The sequence below is a fragment of the Oreochromis aureus genome, linkage group 19 (assembly GCF_013358895.1).
Source record: "Oreochromis aureus strain Israel breed Guangdong linkage group 19, ZZ_aureus, whole genome shotgun sequence".
Lineage (NCBI taxonomy): Eukaryota > Metazoa > Chordata > Actinopteri > Cichliformes > Cichlidae > Oreochromis > Oreochromis aureus.
Window position 1 is genome coordinate 4,985,063 of NC_052960.1, and position 16,686 is coordinate 5,001,748.

The window sequence follows — 16,686 nt, forward strand, 5'->3', positions numbered from 1 at the left end:
TATAACATGTATCCCACCAACAACCAAAAAGCAACAAACAATTCTACATGAAAAATGAAAGTTGTTGGAGTCACTTTTCAAAGTAATGACAGTACATTTATTTGAATTTTAACCACCTATGCAGTTCATCAACAGCACTTCATGTGACCACCTACAGAAGTGCAGTACACTGTTAAACTGGAATGACTCAATGTGCAATAAATTAATATTTAGGATCAGCAGGGTTACCAATATTTAAATCAGATGTGGAAGTGCAGAAATGGAAACAAGACCGGCTGAGAGCCTAAATCGTGTCCCAGTCAGAAGAAACCAATTCTGTATAGAATATAGAACAGCTGGCATAAATAATTGGCTGAAGAAGGAAATGTATGACTAACAATTTATTTGGTGCTGCCAGTCATAATCAGAGTGAATTTAGTGCATTCAAAGGCAATTACATCACTTGGGGATCTGTTATCATATGTAGGTATCTTTGGGTTAGTTTTTTGAAATCTATTTACATTTGGTTAGCACTGTTGCCTCACAGCAAATAGATCCTGGATTTGAATGGAGTTTATATGTTCTCTTTGTGCACTTGTGGGTACTCCATCTTCCTCCCACAGTCAAAAGACATGTATGTTGGGTGAACTTGTGATTCTAAATTTACTGTAGGTGTGAATGGTTGAGCGAGTCTGTTGGCTGTAAGCTGGCAACTTATTCAGCCCACCTTTCCAGCAGCTGGCAGCTAATAGGCCCCTTTAAGTATAGTTTAGTAGTGAAAACGTGGATCAAGCAGAAGACACTGAACATGCAGCCCAAAAAAATGAGTACACACACAGATCCGTCTGGGAGACCATTTATTTTACTCTCCAAACACTGTTTAGTGTTGGCTGGTAGTAACTTTAGTGTTATTGAAGGCAGCACAGCAGCATTATTGTGGAGAAAATCTCATGACTGTGCGGATGCTGTGGGGAAAAAGGAGAAAAGATTTGAGCAAAGTTTTGGACTAATCTGTGTTGCCGTTGACTCAATAATGGAGAAGAAACTATAGGAGAGCAAATCTACCTTTTCCCCTTCTTCAACAGTTCAATGGCGTCGTTGACCTGGTCCAGAGTCATGTTGTGAGTAATGAACTCGTCCAGCTTCACCTTCTTGTCCAGATATGCTTTAACCATCCTTGGAATGCCATCCTTACCCTTAAATCCTGATCCCCAAAAGACAAAACAAGCTGTAAAGAAGCTCAACATAAGCTTAATAAAGACACCATAAGCTCCTCAAATTTATCTCACCTCCAAACAAGCAGCCAGTCCATGTACGTCCCAACATGAGGTTAATAGGTCGGGTGGCTACGTCATGCAAGTCTGTCCATCCAACAATCACACTAACGCCCCAGCCTGGCACACAAGACTCCAAAGCACTGCGCTAGATGGAGAAACAGCAGAGCAGCAGAATTGTATGCAGAAGGATACAAGGATATGTTAATGAAGGACTTAAATAACCACTGCTGGAAAAGAGCAAGAAGGTTTAGTTGACTTTTACTAAACTAGGCATTCGATACTACTGAGTAGATTAAATCTTCCTCACCATGCATTCCACATTCCCAATACATTCCAGGGAGTAGTCAACACCTCCACCAGTCATCTCCATCAGCACTTGGCTGATGGGTTTATTGTGATCCTTGGGATTGACAAAGTCAGTAGCACCAAACACCTTGGCTTTCTCAAACTTGTCTGGATTTATGTCAATGGCAATAATCCTTTTGGCTCCTGCAGCCTCGCAGCCCATGACTGCAGCCAAACCCACAGCTCCCAGACCAAACACGGCACAGGTGGAGCCTGGCTCAACCTGCAAGGGGAAAAAAATTGGTCAATTTGGATACTCTGGACTTGTTAAGGCTTCATACAGTAACAAACATCAATCTTCACCTGCTGTCAAACCTACATACACACCTTAGCGGTATTAACAGCTGCCCCATATCCAGTGCAGACGCCACACCCAAGGAGGCAGACTTTATCCAGAGGAGCAGCAGAGTCGATTTTAGCCACAGCCATCTGGTTCATCACAATGTACTCAGAAAAGGTGCCAGTTTCTATGAACTGCTGCAGCTTCTGCCCATTACAGGTAAGTCTGCAATGTTCTGTGCTTTTCTGACCACGCCTTTTCCTAAACAAGACATATATTTGATGTGTATGAAAAAAAAAAAAAAACTTTTTAAAGTATTCCTCTTGTTCCTTTTAGACAGTGCAGTGAATAATATAGAAGGAATGAAATTAAAAGTTAATACCTAGTTGATAAAAAGAGCAGTAGTCAGAATACTTTCATAACATTTATATCTAGCCTGTTAAAATGTGTAATGTGTGTAAAAGCACATGAAAACTGAATGAAGAAGGCATGAAATCAGCACTCACATTGCTACTTCACACCGGTTGGTCTTAGGACTCTTACAGAAACGACATTCTCCACACTGGGGTAGGAAAAGAGGAACTACCTTGTCTCCTGGAAGACAAAGCATTGAGCCTCATTTACAGCATGTATACAAAAATCTGTACGTAAACTGTGTCAAACATTTGACATCCACAGAGGATGACAAACATTTCACGTAGAGCACCTAACTTTGTTTATGCTCCATGAACAAATTAAGAAGTGCTTCTGACCTTGCCTACGAACAAATTATGAAAGTCTGAACATTTTTAAACTCCATCCATTTCAGCATTAATTAGTTTTCAAAACACTACAAGCCAAAAATATCCTCAGAATTCTAAATAGATACATTTCTTGTACAGAAAAGAATATTAAACGAAACGTTGTTACCTTTTTGTTTTATAATTGCTTGAATTTTTGTTGCAAATTTGTTACAAACTATAGACACAAGGTTGAGATGAGTCTTCTTATTTCTTGCACAAATGCAAATAAGTATATATTTGGATGTTAAACAAACCTGGCTGAAATTCTGTGACTCCCGGCCCAACACTCTCTACAATGCCTGCTGCCTCATGACCGAAGACGGTTGGGAAGAGCAATTTGTCCAGACTCTCATAAAGGAAGTACAGGTCTGAATGGCACAGAGATGTTGCCACAATCTACAGCAAATATGATGATAAAAGAAACACTGAATGAGATTATAGGAGTTGCAGAAAAGTGTAAAGAACATACATGCACATGCATACAAGAGCATCAAAGCTGGCTGCTTCTTACCTTAATGCGGACCTCATTGGCCTGGGGTGGGGCTACCTCTACTTCTTCAATCACCAGAGGCTTGCTGAATTCCCAGGCCACTGCTGCCTTGCACTTGATGACCTTAAAAGGGCAGAGTTACAATATTAAAATTATTCAACAAGGTCATTTCTGTAAACCAACTTAACAGAGCAGATGGAGAGATTTAAATAAAAATCTAAATATGCAATAAAGGAAATTAAAATCTAAATATGCAAAATAAATTATAACCAAAGGGGTTATCCAGGCCTAAGTGGCTGCAGCCCCTTAACACCTGAACTAGTTCATTACCAAATTTGAGAAAAGTTTTCATTTAACAGCTTATTATAACCACTTACAGCAGGGGTGGTCATTTTCATCCCATAGAAATTAATATACAACCACATGCTGGTTGGCCTGGCAACACAATTGTTAAGACACATTTTGGCAGGGAGGCTGAAGGTTTGGTGATTGGAGGCAGATGTAGATGAGATGATAAACTTTGTTCTGTGTAATTATTTTACAATATTAGTTTGTGTTTTTGTAGTTGGCTTTCAGGTCAATTTTAAATGGTAGATAATCTGTTTCTGATGTCTGCATAGTTGCAATGCAGACTTTATTTCAGTGCAGCTAATACCACACATGACTCAAAGTGACCCCTCCTGGTGGTTCTATTCTTAATAAGTTAAGTAGTAAAAACAGTACAATACTAATCTCTAAACAGGAAAATATGATTTCACTAAAATATATCAATGTGCAAAGCAAACTGCAAAGCCCAGCACATGTAAACAATTCAGAAGACTATATTCATTGGAAATAAGTGTTGAGTGTTATATTTTCTTTCCTTTAAAAAAAAATAAAAATAAATAAATCTGCAAAAGTAATTGAAACAAATTTAAATGATTTACTTACCTTACCAGCTGTGGCCATTTCTGCAACCAAATGAGAAAAACAGGACAGAAGAATGGACTTTAAATTCTGCTGCCAGAGATGACGCATAAACTTTTCGGTAGGCGGGGACTTAAGAGGTCAGTTGAACCCAGCACTAAGATCCTGCAGGGTTATGCAAGTAATTTACAGTCTAGTGAGACCATTTACAATCTGGAAATTACATGTACTTCCATAAAAAAAATAAAAGGAAGCCCTTTAGACGTCCAAGAAAATTATGCAAGATGTAGCTTTTTTAAAAAAAAAAAAAAAAAAAAAAAAAAAAATTTATAGGTAGCAATTATTAAGCTCGTCACAAGTAATCTCTTACTGCATCTAAGTGATCACACCTCCAACTTCCTTTCTGTTCCAAGGAAGAGATTATGTTCATGGTCATATTGCCTCAGGGAATCTTGCTCACCTGTGGCGGTATTGTGAAATCAGCACTTCGTACATGTAATTGAAAAAAAAAAAAAAAAAAAACCCTAATGCTAAAACTGTTGCACTATATTTTTAATTTTCAACGTGCCTCGGAATATCCAGAATACATAACATCCTATTTATATTTAAAAAAACAAACAAACAAAAAACCCCCCCCAAACAACCCACACACAGACCACTTCCAAATGCAGTATGCGGTCCTGTTATCACACTTCATTTTGCATGCAAGCCAGTGTGCGTTTCAGGACATTCCTAATATTTGTGTAGTTGAAGGGGGTCAAAGGGCAATTTCGCAAGTTTACTGCAACATGTCACAACATGAGTAACCAATTTAGAATATGTGAACTTGAGCTGAATTTTCAGCTCTTCCTGTTTGGATGACAAACTGAACCCTGGCTGAAGAACACAGAAGCCAAGAGCCCAGATCCGCTCCTGATCAGCAGAAACCAAGTCTTCTGTACAGAAATCTAGAACCTTTAGTGTAAGTGTAAAGTTGATACTGAATGGTCATGGCAGAAGATTGAATCAAGTGCATGTGAAGCCAGGATCAAAAGGACAGATCCGCTATTTGTATTCCTGTTTGGAATTCTGAAGTTGTGTCCACTGCCATAGGCAATTACATTAAAGTAGAAGTTAACAAGGGATAACTGACAAAACTAGCAGGACGACGACAGCACTCCCTGCTATGTTAAGCACGTATTTATATTAGGCTGTGTGTAAATGTGCGCAGCAGTTAAATAGTTCAGGCATTGCAGAGTTTGACTAATTGTTTTGAAAGTGTGTTTAAACAAAAAAAACTTTAAAAGGCAATATTTGCATGAGTCTTAATGAAATGCGAGTCACTACATCTGGCACTATTCAGTGCATTGCTTAATATATTGTACAACAAAAAACCAAAACACACAGATTGGTTTAGACCATTTATTTTGCTCTTTAAACAGTGTTTAGTTTCTCTTATCAATAGAGATTTCAACCATCCATGAATGTCTGATTCCCTTTACGTACAGTGTACCGTTTGAAATCCAGTGCAGTGTACTGATGGGTTAATTTAGGGTTGTTGAAATCAGGACAGCAGTTTTGTGGAGAGACTCATGACCACCTGGATACAGAAAGAAAAAGAATGATTAATGTGTGTCATTTAGTCAGCCAGTGAGTGTAAATCTACAATTTGCTGTGCTTTACCTCATTCTGGACAAACACTCATGACTGTCCGGATGCTTTGAAATAAACAACACAAATTAGGGCCTCGTTTTGGGCATCTAGTAATTAAGTTATATCAGCAGAGGACATACGTACCATTTGCCTTGCTTCATTAGGTCAATGGCATCATTGATTTCATCCATAGTCATAGTGTGACTGATAAACTCATCCAGCTTCAGTTTCTTTTCCAGGTAGTCTTTCACCATCTTAGGAACAGCATCCTTACCTTTAAATCCTGACCCCACCCATATACGAGTTAAATACACAAGTTAGAACTGCACTAACCAGTTTCTTACAACAGAAGATGCAAGAAATTATGCAAATCTCAGTCTCATTAATGACATGGCTCGCTGAAGTACCATGTAGTCTTCAGAATATCACATTTGAGTGTGATATAATGGCCAGCTGACTGGGACCTCTCCAGGGAGTGACCCGCTTGTTGCATTATAACAGGCGGGCTGCGTCTCAAGCCTACTTGAATCCTAATTTGGAGAAGCATGCCAGCTTAGACCACAAACAATGGCTAAAATTTTACACCCCCCCCCCAAAAAAAAAAAAAAAAAAATCACTGCCATGTGTTTCATGTCGCTGCTGCTACCCAGGACTGAACCTTGAGCAACTATGGATATCTGCCCTGCACCGATGCAACATAGCTCGATGTAAATCTCACCACAATAAAATAATATTTAGTCTACCAATTACCCAGCATGATCTAGGGAGGGGGGGGAGATCATGCTCAGAGATCAGCGTTTTGTTCAGAGCTGCTCATCAGATTGAATTACTCATGTGAAAAATGTTGTACGCTGGTCCAGCCCACTAGAACCACTGGTTATGGTCACATCTGTCTCACCTCCAAACAGGCAGCCAGTCCATGTACGTCCTGAGGTAAGCTGAAGAGGTCGGGTGGCTACGTCTTGCATGTCTGTCAATCCCACGATCACACTGACACCCCAGCCTTTTACACAGGACTCCAAAGCACTGCGCTAGATGGAGAAATGGTATCAAGTCAGCACAAGGATAGAAGTCACTGAAAAGACTAAACTGACTCAAGGTCTTTTTTTGAGTTTTAAAAATACACATCTAAAAATAGTTTCATTCAGTTCTCTCTATTGAGAACCTAAATTTGATAAGATTCCCCTACCATGCATTCCACATCACCAACACATTCCAAGGAGTAGTCCACACCTCCACCAGTCATCTCCATCAGCACTTGGCTGATGGGTTTATTGTGATCATTGGGATTGACGAAGTCAGTAGCGCCAAACTCCTTGGCTTTCTCAAACTTGTCTGGATTTATGTCAACAACAATAATCCTTTTGGCTCCTGCAGCCTCGCAGCCCATGACTGCAGCCAAACCCACAGCTCCCAGACCAAACACGGCACAGGTGGAGCCCGGCTCAACCTGCAGGAGATGATTTCAGTAAATGGGACATATCTGAACAGCGTTTACAGCTCTTTACAAAAAACCAAACTTGCAGTTCTAGCAGCATACACACCTTAGCAGTATTAACAGCTGCCCCATATCCTGTGCAGACCCCACACCCCAGGAGGCAGACTTTGTCCAGAGGAGCAGCAGGGTCGATCTTAGCCACAGCCATTTGATGAGTCACAGTATACTCAGAGAAGGTGCTGATTCCCATAAACTGCCGCAGCTTCTGCCCATTACAGGTAAACCTGGACTTTGCAAGTGCCATCTCTTTTGAACCCAATCTAGTCCTGAACAAGATAGAGGGAAAACATGAACCTCCCCAAGAGTACGCATCAGCACATGGTGGTGATGAGAGGTCAGAATAAAGCAACATTGCACTCACCAAATTATGTCACACTGGTTTGTTTTAGGGCTCTTACAGAAGCGACATTCTCCACACTGAGGAAGGTAGAGAGGAATCACCTTGTCTCCTGAGGAAAAATAAATGGTCACACATTCTGCTTCGGCATATTGACTGAGTGCCCACTGATGGACCCCCATTTACTTGTACTTGCATTGAGAATCTTCAAATTTTAAGACCACAATTTGCAGTTAAAACCACCCTTTGGACAAGGCAGTCAAGTCTCTTCCTAAAACCAAGCTGAACACCATGTGAACAGCTGTGGCTGATTTCAGGGTCAATCTACTCTGAACAAGTTAAACTTGTCTCTGTGAAAAAAGTTAAAAACTGACCTGGCTGAAATTCTGTGACTCCAGGCCCAACACTCTCAACAATGCCGGCCGCCTCATGGCCGAGGACGACTGGGAAAAACTCCTTATCCACAACTTTGGACAGGCAGTACAGGTCTGAATGGCACAGCGATGTTGAAACAATCTGTAACCAAGGAAATAATCATCGAATCCAACAAAGTCAGGGTTGGTTCTGGTGCATCTTCTGGTAAAAACAGTAACTTTATAGGATGTTACATTGCTTAAGGATAATTTCAGAGGATGAGAGGGCCTGCAAGTCTTGAAAGTGGATGTCTCACCTTGATGCGGACCTCATTGGCCTGGGGTGGGTCTACCTCTATCTCCTCAATCACCACAGGCTGCTGGGGCTCCCAGGCTACTACTGCCTTGCACTTGATGACCTAAAGGGGAAGTTGGAGGAAGAAGAAAATTCCAAGTCCAATGCACATGATTAAATTACTACAATTTCCTTTCTGCACCATTAGCCTTAGGTGCCCTTCATTAAAAAAAAAAACAAAAAAAAAAAAACATAAAAACCAAAAACATATCGATGGAAATAAAGGAAATGTTACACTTACATTACCAGCAGTGGTCATTTCTGCAACAAAAGGTGGAGAGATGGACTTGAGCTTTAGTAGTTACAAGTAGTGTGACAGCAGTTCATGGGGACACAAACTTAGTTTTCCTCTGTAGTAGCAAGTGTTAGTTCAAAATTTAACCGATCAATAACCCAGCAGGGTTCTCATATCAGAGTGCTTGTGATGCTTTCAAATGTTGTGAAGGGTGTTATTTTGAATGAAACTAGAAACTGCAGGGGTGGGGCTTCTTTATAGATAGACTAACTCATTTACCCAACTACTACTATTAAGTATTACTATTAACCAGAGAACCATAGTTAGGATTGTGGTTAAACAGATGTGGCTTCAAGTACAAATATGTTCCCCATTTACCACATATGACATCCAAGCTTTAAAATTAACCTGCATGTTATTTTGTGTTTTGTAAAATAAACCATGCTGAAATCGATAATTTGGTTCCAAACTTTAAAATGTTGATTGAAAAAAAAAACAAAAAAAAAAAAAAAAAAAAAACAACAACTCTTCAAACCATGTTTGCAACATCTGCAAACCAGTTGCATCTAAAAAGGTAATATATGGATGTTACACCTAAAAGCTGAATTTTAAATTTAAATCTAAACTCACTGGTCACAACATCTTTTCTGATAACGTGAATATTTGAGGGCCAGTCTGTAAATGAATTGCTTAATTTTAATCTTAAATTAAGTTCAAAGATGTTTTGAATCCAGGGTGCAGACAGGTTGATTTGGAGAGGTACAATATTTTGTTATCAAATTAGTCTAAAGCTTTGGATTTTCCACTGAGGGGTTGGAGGAGGCCTGACTGGGTCTAAACACTACAGACGCATAAGTAAACTGTAGCTTTGACTCAACCTACAGTTGCTTTCATCCCAGTTAAGTTAAAGCTGATTACATTTAATTTGATTCAATTTCTTTAAACTCAAACGTAATCACCAACCATATGGTTCTTTTATTTGTTAAAGAATAACAAAAAGCTTTCCTTTGTCCCCTCCTGTTCTTTAAGTTAAAATGCTACAGGGTTCACATTAAAAGGATACCATTTCACTTATGATGGATTTGCTTCACTTAACTCAGGAGGAACACAGAGGTGTTGAAACTCACTCTGATCAGCCTTTCTAAAATAAAGTTACTTATTTCAGAGTTACTCAACTCCTCTTACTAGTTTATAGTGAAACATGAACTGGCGTGGGCTACCATGTTGAAACAATGATTCCGAGTTCCCACTGCTCAGAAAACCTCCAACCTTACTGGCAGCATTTCAGAAATGCACAACAACACAGCAATGAAGGAGAGATCAGTTAAACGAGTTCAGCCAGGTATGCTTTGCTTTTTCAGGGCAGAAGTGCAGAACGAGGCCGTAAACATAATCACAAGGAAAGCAACTTGCACATACCTGGAGGAAACAGCGGGTCTGCAACAGGTGGGAAACAGCTGATGCTCCAAGCTGCAGGGTGATAATTAAGGGCTGGCCAATATTCGCTTTGCAGCTGCATTTTCCTTATAAGGAAAGTGGCTAATGAGGCATGCCTAAATGAGCTGACCTGGAATGTTAAAATGGCTCAAAGTCCGACCGCAAATAATTTATAATAATAACAATAATAATAATCACCATCATCATCATTGATGGGAGTCTAGTCTAAGCTAAGCTATCTATCAAATAAAAAACCCCCAAACATTTTAATATGAATCTACAGTGTAAGCCAGTTTGGTTTGTTTTGTTTTTTCATCCAACAACCCCAGAAAAATGACTCAGGACAATATTTGTGAATGCACAGTAGGATGGCGGCTCAGTGATTAACTCAATCGCCCTACAAGAGGTTGGCCCTGGGTTCAAACCTGTGGAGGACCCTTCTGCATATGTTCTCTTTGCGCTTCCTCTGGATCAGGGGTTTGCAATCTCAGTCCACAAGGGCCGGTGTCCCTGCAGGTTTTAGATGTGTCCTCGAACCAACACAGCTGATTTAAATGGCTAAATTAGCTCCTCAACATGTCCTGAAGTTCTCCAGAGGCCTGGTAATGAACTAATCATGTGATTCAGGTGTGTTGACCCAAGGTGAGATCTAAAACCTGTAGGGACACCGGCTCGTGGACTGAAATTGCCCCACCCTGCTCTAGATCTCCAGGAATTGTCATTGAGAAGCAAGCTAAGTAATTCTGTCTGTATGGGTACTTTTGCAAATAAAAGGTCAATATAAAAAGGAAAACTGCATCATTCAGCCAAACAAATGCATCGTTGCAGCGTTCGTGTATAACCCTGTCAATATCTGAAGCAAGAATCTGAGTGAGAAAATATAAAAGGCTTTTTTTTAAAGGGTTTTATAGGAGAAGGTTAATAGCTTTATCTTTTTAACTGAAATATTGCCTCCTTTTGAAGTTACCAGGAAAGTAGTGCAACAGGCAGAAATAGCTGTGGTAATAAATCCATGATCTCATCACTAGTAGTGTAATTTCAACACTGTTTGCCAACTTAAGTACATATAGTTGATTAGACAGGTCTGTAAATCTGAACTGACTAGAAACGTTTTGCCACAATAAAAACTGTGTAATAGTGAACTGAATACCAGCATCTGTACTGACTTACAAAACAACACAACCAAATCTGATCAGAAGTGAGGAAGCCAGTCATCTGTTAAAACCATTTATTTTGCTGCACAAACACTCCTCAGATTCTGATCATGTGAACACTGATGATAATGATAATCTGCACATAATCTGCTGAATGGTGTTCACTGTAGAGCATGGCTTCATTACTGAGGAATGAAATGGTTTTATTGTGGGGAAACACTCAGAACTGTCCGGATGCTGGGAAACAAATACAAAGCACAAATTAGAAGACTTGCACCTATTAGTTCTTCATTTTGCATCTAGTTAGTAATAATTGCGAAAATATTTACCATTTGCCGTGCTTCATCAGTTCAATGGCATCGTTGACCTGGCCCAAAGTCATTTTATGAGTGATGAACTCATCCAGCTTCACCTTCTTGTTCAGGTAGGCTTTAACCATCTCAGGGACGCCATCCTTACTCTTAAATCCTGAGCCCCAGATATAAAAAGCATATTATAACATCAATTAGTCTTTTCTCACTTGAAGCCTTCTGGTCACTGTCACAGCACAGGTGGTACTGTTCTTGGTAATTTGGTGTGTGAAACCAATTATGGAAAATGTGCAGATGTTTTAATGTGCTGAATACAACCTGGTGCTTTTAAAAGTTCTGCTTTGGGTGCCTTGAAAATCGCTATATAAATCCAATCCATTATTATTATTATTATTATTGAATGTGCTGATGTAAAGCTGAAGAAAGTTAGCTGCGTATGGATGCAGAAACACCCCCCAAAACTGGAAGCTGTGCTCAGTAATGCTGCAGTGGTGGTTAAATTACATTGCATTAGTTAGTGTGGATGATCACAAGTGCCTCACCTCCAAACAAAGAACCCTTCCATGTACGTCCAGCAATGAGCTGAATGGGTCGGGCTGCAAAGTCATGGAGATCAGTCCAGCCAACCAGCACGCAGACACCCCAGCCTTTGATACAAGACTCCAAGGCACTGCGCTAAGTAATAAAACCAGCCAAACGTCAGTTGACTTGTAAACATAGGGTTCTTGACCATATTTACAAATGGCTCCAGTCTTTATTCGAATTTGTCAGTATGCCTCACCATGACTGCCACGTTCCCGACACATTCCAGGGAGTAGTCCACTCCTCCGTTTGTCATCTCAGCCAAAACTTCATTGATGGGTTTGTTATGATCCTTTGGGTTCACAAACTCTGTGGCTCCAAAGACTCTGGCCTTCTCAAACTTGTCTGGATTGATGTCAACAGCGATAATCCTTTTGGCTCCTGCAGCCTTGCAGCCCATGACTGCAGCCAAACCCACAGCTCCCAGACCAAACACGGCACAGGTGGAGCCTGGCTCAACCTGCAGGGAAAACAAAAATTGGTCAATTTGGATACTCTGGACTTGTTAAGACTTCATACAGTAACAAACATCAGTCTTCACCTGCTGTCAAACCTACATACACACCTTAGCGGTATTAACAGCTGCCCCATATCCAGTGGAGACCCCACACCCAAGGAGGCAGACTTTATCCAAAGGAGCAGCAGGGTCGATCTTAGCCACAGCCATCTGGTTCATCACAGTGTACTCAGAGAAGGTGCTGGTCCCCATAAACTGCAGCACCTTCTTCCCCTTACAGGTGAACCTGGATTCTGCTAAAGCCATCACATCATGACTATCAGCAGCCCTGTACAGAAAACATTGGTTAAAAAATACAGTGTTTCCTTCCAGACAGTACATATAAAATAAATCTTACATTAAGAGAAATTAAGAAAACTATCAACTCACCACCCTTTGTCACACTGATTGGCCTTAGGATTCTTACAGAAGCGACATTCCCGACACTGGGAGATGACAAGGGGGATCACCGTGTCTCCTAAAATTCAAAAAACAAGGCTGAAAATGCTGCATCTTACAGAGACCACCTGGTGAACATGACAAGACAGACAAATGAAAGCTTTAACTGACCTGGCTGAAATTCTGTAACGCCTGGGCCAACGCTCTCTACTATGCCGGCTCCCTCGTGTCCAAGCACTGCTGGGAAGCCATCTTTGTGCATACCCTCAAAAAGGTGGTACAGGTCAGTGTGGCACACTCCAGTTGCAACGATCTGCATGAGAACACAGATGCTTGTTTCTTTTGGACACTTGAAGAGTTTGGCTTGTGGTTTTATCGGTGCAGTTTGCCAAGCTTTTTACCTGACATAGCAAGAGTGTGAAAGAAATGGAAATGCAAGGGACTGGATAAAACTCTGTCTTTTGCTATACATATACCAGAAATACACCCAAAGTGAGGAAGCATTTTGTTAAAGAAGAACATTTCTGGGGTTAAAATTTCCCCCGGATGTTATTAGGTCTGTATCTGAGTCCAGTGGCTGACATCTCGGTCCTGATTTTTCATGGACTTTTAGGGATTAAATACAGTGGCTACACCCCATCAAACCTGGTCACACATCATTAGTCTTTGTGGTAAAAGGTGTCCAATCCCACAGTTTCTTTTGTCATACTGTGTGGATAGTGTACTGCAATTCCATAATGACTAGTTAAAAAAGAACAGCTCATTATCTCCCACAGCTTTTAGCCTTAGAAGTCCTTTTGAACAGTATTAAATGGTATAGAACCAACAAGTGCTACTGAAAGACAATAATTTTCATATCTGCTCCCATCAGAGATTCAGTTTTTAGATAATTAATGGAGATAATGATAGCTTCATTTGCTGGCTAATTATAGCTGATAAAAAGCTGCGTTAGTATACTTTATTAGAGTTAAAGGCAAGATATACTGTGTGACATGTAGGTCTCATCTCTGTAACTCTGTGCCTCTTGTCAGTCAACTGGACATGAAATCTGGGAGAAGATGAGCCTGTAATTACTTTAATTAAAAGGAGCTAAGAGTTACTTTATCAAACAGTCTGCAGAGCATCTGATTGTATTCTGACTGCATTTCACATTGAAATGTGTTGAAATGTCACTAAACAATGTTGAGCAACATTTTGAAAGGAACATAGTTTCACTGATGTCTGACTGATATCATACGTCCGCAAGTAAACACTGTCTTATTTGTTTGATCTATCTGCACTTTGTCCTTGTCAGGTTACAGCTGAAGAATTAGATTGAAATATCAAATTGAATATTAGCTAAGAAGTGGAGATTCTGCTCTTTAGTCATCCGAGCTTTTATCTTTCAGATTTTTCATTTTTGCCTTATTACCCATTTTTGTGTGTCATCATCACCTACAACGTGACAGTGTCCTGCAACTTTTGCTTAGATTAGAATCCACTATTATGATTACTTTCATTCACCAACACAAGTGCACTAAGAGATCTCTGTGAATGTGTGTGTGTCGATTGTGGATGTTTCTCACCTTGATCCGGACTTCATTGGCCTGAGGTGGGGCTACCTCAATCTCTTCAATCACCACAGGCTTGTTTGGCTCCCAGGCCACTGCTGCCTTGCACTTGATGACCTAAAGTGTCAGCGTGAAATGTCACATTTTTGGGGTGCTGCTGAACTATACCAAGATGGGTTTTTGGAGAGATGTGCTACAAGCACCTACTCATGTAGCATTTGTCATTTGAAGTGCATTAATGCCTGTCTGGCACAACTCGAGAAATTTCAAACATCTTAAAATTATACTATTCAACTGCTGCAAGCAAGAGTTTGTGCAAAAGAGCCACTGATTAACAGCAGATTGGTTTTAATAGTTTAGATAAGGCTTTTCCTGCAGAAGGGCAAACATCATATGACAAGGAAAAGTCTAAAGTCCGTGTCTCATTTATCAAATGTAGTAATGTAGACTCTGGAAACTGAATAACACAAAATAAACCATTCACTAAATCACATGTTGTTACACTGCATAAATAAAGGGCCTTTTTGGTCATTATTTTTGAATTCCCTGCACTAAATTTTTGGGCATGCGCCATACTTTTCTTTTGGCCTCCCACAGCAGCATCCTTGCCAAAATTTGCAGTTGCACAAAACTGTCTCGATGGCTTCAAAGTGCATTCCAAGTCAAAATAGGAAACACAATATTTCACAGATGTATTTCATCACAGTTTTATTGCAGTCAAAGTAACTCCAGGCTGAACTTAGTGGAATAAACATGCATGTGTAAAAGGATATAGGTTAACAACTGCTCAACTGCCCTGAAACCCTTATCTGTAACACTTTCGACTATTACAGTATTCATGACACACCCACCCACACTTAGACACAGACGTACAGCAAAATACATTTCAACCAAGTACAATATTTTAATGTGAGGTTTGCAACAAAATGTTTTGAGACAACAAAACAAAAACAATCAAACAAAACCCCCCACATTAAAACATTAAAGCTGTAAATGAGGCCTACCATTTGGAATTATGTACCTACCTTACCAGCGGTGGACATTTCTGCAACTATGACAGAGTCACCAAAAAGTTGAAAGCAACAGGAGTTTCAGGACTGGAGTCAGAGAAACTCGCTTGGACTTGCTAAAATACTACAGCTGGAGAGGGAGTTATGCAACCACCAGATGGGCAGGGACTTTTCAATGATCGCAAACTGAAAACTGTTCATCTTTTTCCCTTGCTTAAACTCATATGGAGAATGGATATGGAGGTTGCTGTGTTTGTGTGGCACTATGTTAAAGATAGAGACATGGCAAGGCAATGAAGTGGGCGATTTGTGAACGTTTCTGGGATTATCTGTACCATGCCCCATCGTTCGTGGTGTACACTGATAATAACCCACTAACATATGTGCTCACTACTGCAAAGCTTAACGCCACAGGTCACAGATGGGCCGCGGAGCTGGCCAGCTACAACTTCACCATCTGCTACCGTCCAGGCAAGACCAACGCAGATGCTGATGGGCTGTCGCGAATGCCGCTGGACATTGACAGCTACATGAAGAGCTGTACAGCTGAAGTTGGACAGGAAGCCATAAGCACATCAATGGAGTCTGTAACTGTGGAGAGCATCCTCACACAGAACATCACATTGTGGTTTGGGAACAGCTGTGTTAAGGACCAAAAAGCTCTCCAGAGAGTGATCCGTACAGCGTTGCCGTACAGGATTGCTCTCCCCCCGCTTCACGACACCTACACCAGGAGATGCCGGACTAGAGCAGCACAGATACTGAAGGACCCGTCCCATCCTGGCAACAAACTGTTCCAACTTCTGCAATCCGGTAGAAGATTCCGCATCATCCGGGCAAGGACAGAGAGACTCAAGAGGAGCTTCTATCCCCAAGCCATCCAGGCCCTAAACCAACCAACCCCCCCCACACACACACGCCCTCTCGCATCATCTATAATTGACTGAGACAGGACTCTCTTCCAGACACTCTAAACCCACCGGCACAATGTACATTTCAAATTCCTTTAATTTTAAATATGTTCATATTGTCTATTCTGTAAAATAGTCAGATTGTCTGTTCTTATTTAATTCACTTAATGTACAGAATTCACCTGCTTGCTGCTACTACTGCACATTCACCTAATGTATATACTATATATATATATAATGTTCTTCCTCGACCCCCCCCCCCCCATTTTTTTGCACATGTCGAGGAGCGTGTCAGGTTACATTTCACTGTGTGTTATACTTGTATAACTATGCATGTGACAAATAAAGAACCTTGAACCTTGAACCG

The 16,686-nt window shown here is 40.6% G+C and overlaps 3 protein-coding genes across 3 annotated transcripts; all 3 read right to left on the reverse strand.

The window, feature by feature from the left end:
* Nucleotides 1-819: 819 nt before the first annotated feature.
* Nucleotides 820-4,209, reverse strand: LOC116314144 (alcohol dehydrogenase 1-like). Its single transcript, XM_031732046.2, has 9 exons — nt 4,084-4,209; nt 3,175-3,276; nt 2,918-3,059; nt 2,388-2,475; nt 1,929-2,142; nt 1,564-1,824; nt 1,269-1,401; nt 1,045-1,183; nt 820-944 (listed from the first exon to the last, which is right to left on the reverse strand). The coding sequence occupies exons 1-9, from the start codon at nt 4,168-4,170 to the stop codon at nt 911-913; spliced, it is 1,200 nt and encodes a 399-aa protein (XP_031587906.2). The 5' UTR covers nt 4,171-4,209; the 3' UTR covers nt 820-910.
* A 1,237-nt stretch (nt 4,210-5,446) lies between these two features.
* LOC116314142 (alcohol dehydrogenase 1-like) lies at nt 5,447-10,003 on the reverse strand. Its single transcript, XM_031732045.2, has 11 exons — nt 9,889-10,003; nt 8,476-8,495; nt 8,197-8,298; nt 7,901-8,042; nt 7,551-7,638; nt 7,236-7,455; nt 6,881-7,141; nt 6,590-6,722; nt 5,836-5,974; nt 5,722-5,756; nt 5,447-5,638 (listed from the first exon to the last, which is right to left on the reverse strand). Exons 1-10 carry the CDS (start codon nt 9,986-9,988, stop codon nt 5,723-5,725), a joined length of 1,239 nt encoding a protein of 412 aa, XP_031587905.2. The 5' UTR covers nt 9,989-10,003; the 3' UTR covers nt 5,447-5,638; nt 5,722.
* A 1,116-nt stretch (nt 10,004-11,119) lies between these two features.
* On the reverse strand, nt 11,120-15,526 carry LOC120435048 (alcohol dehydrogenase 1-like). Its single transcript, XM_039603834.1, has 9 exons — nt 15,424-15,526; nt 14,414-14,515; nt 13,020-13,161; nt 12,840-12,927; nt 12,519-12,738; nt 12,153-12,413; nt 11,914-12,046; nt 11,390-11,528; nt 11,120-11,297 (listed from the first exon to the last, which is right to left on the reverse strand). Exons 1-9 carry the CDS (start codon nt 15,439-15,441, stop codon nt 11,264-11,266), a joined length of 1,137 nt encoding a protein of 378 aa, XP_039459768.1. The 5' UTR covers nt 15,442-15,526; the 3' UTR covers nt 11,120-11,263.
* Between the last annotated feature and the right edge of the window lie 1,160 nt (nt 15,527-16,686).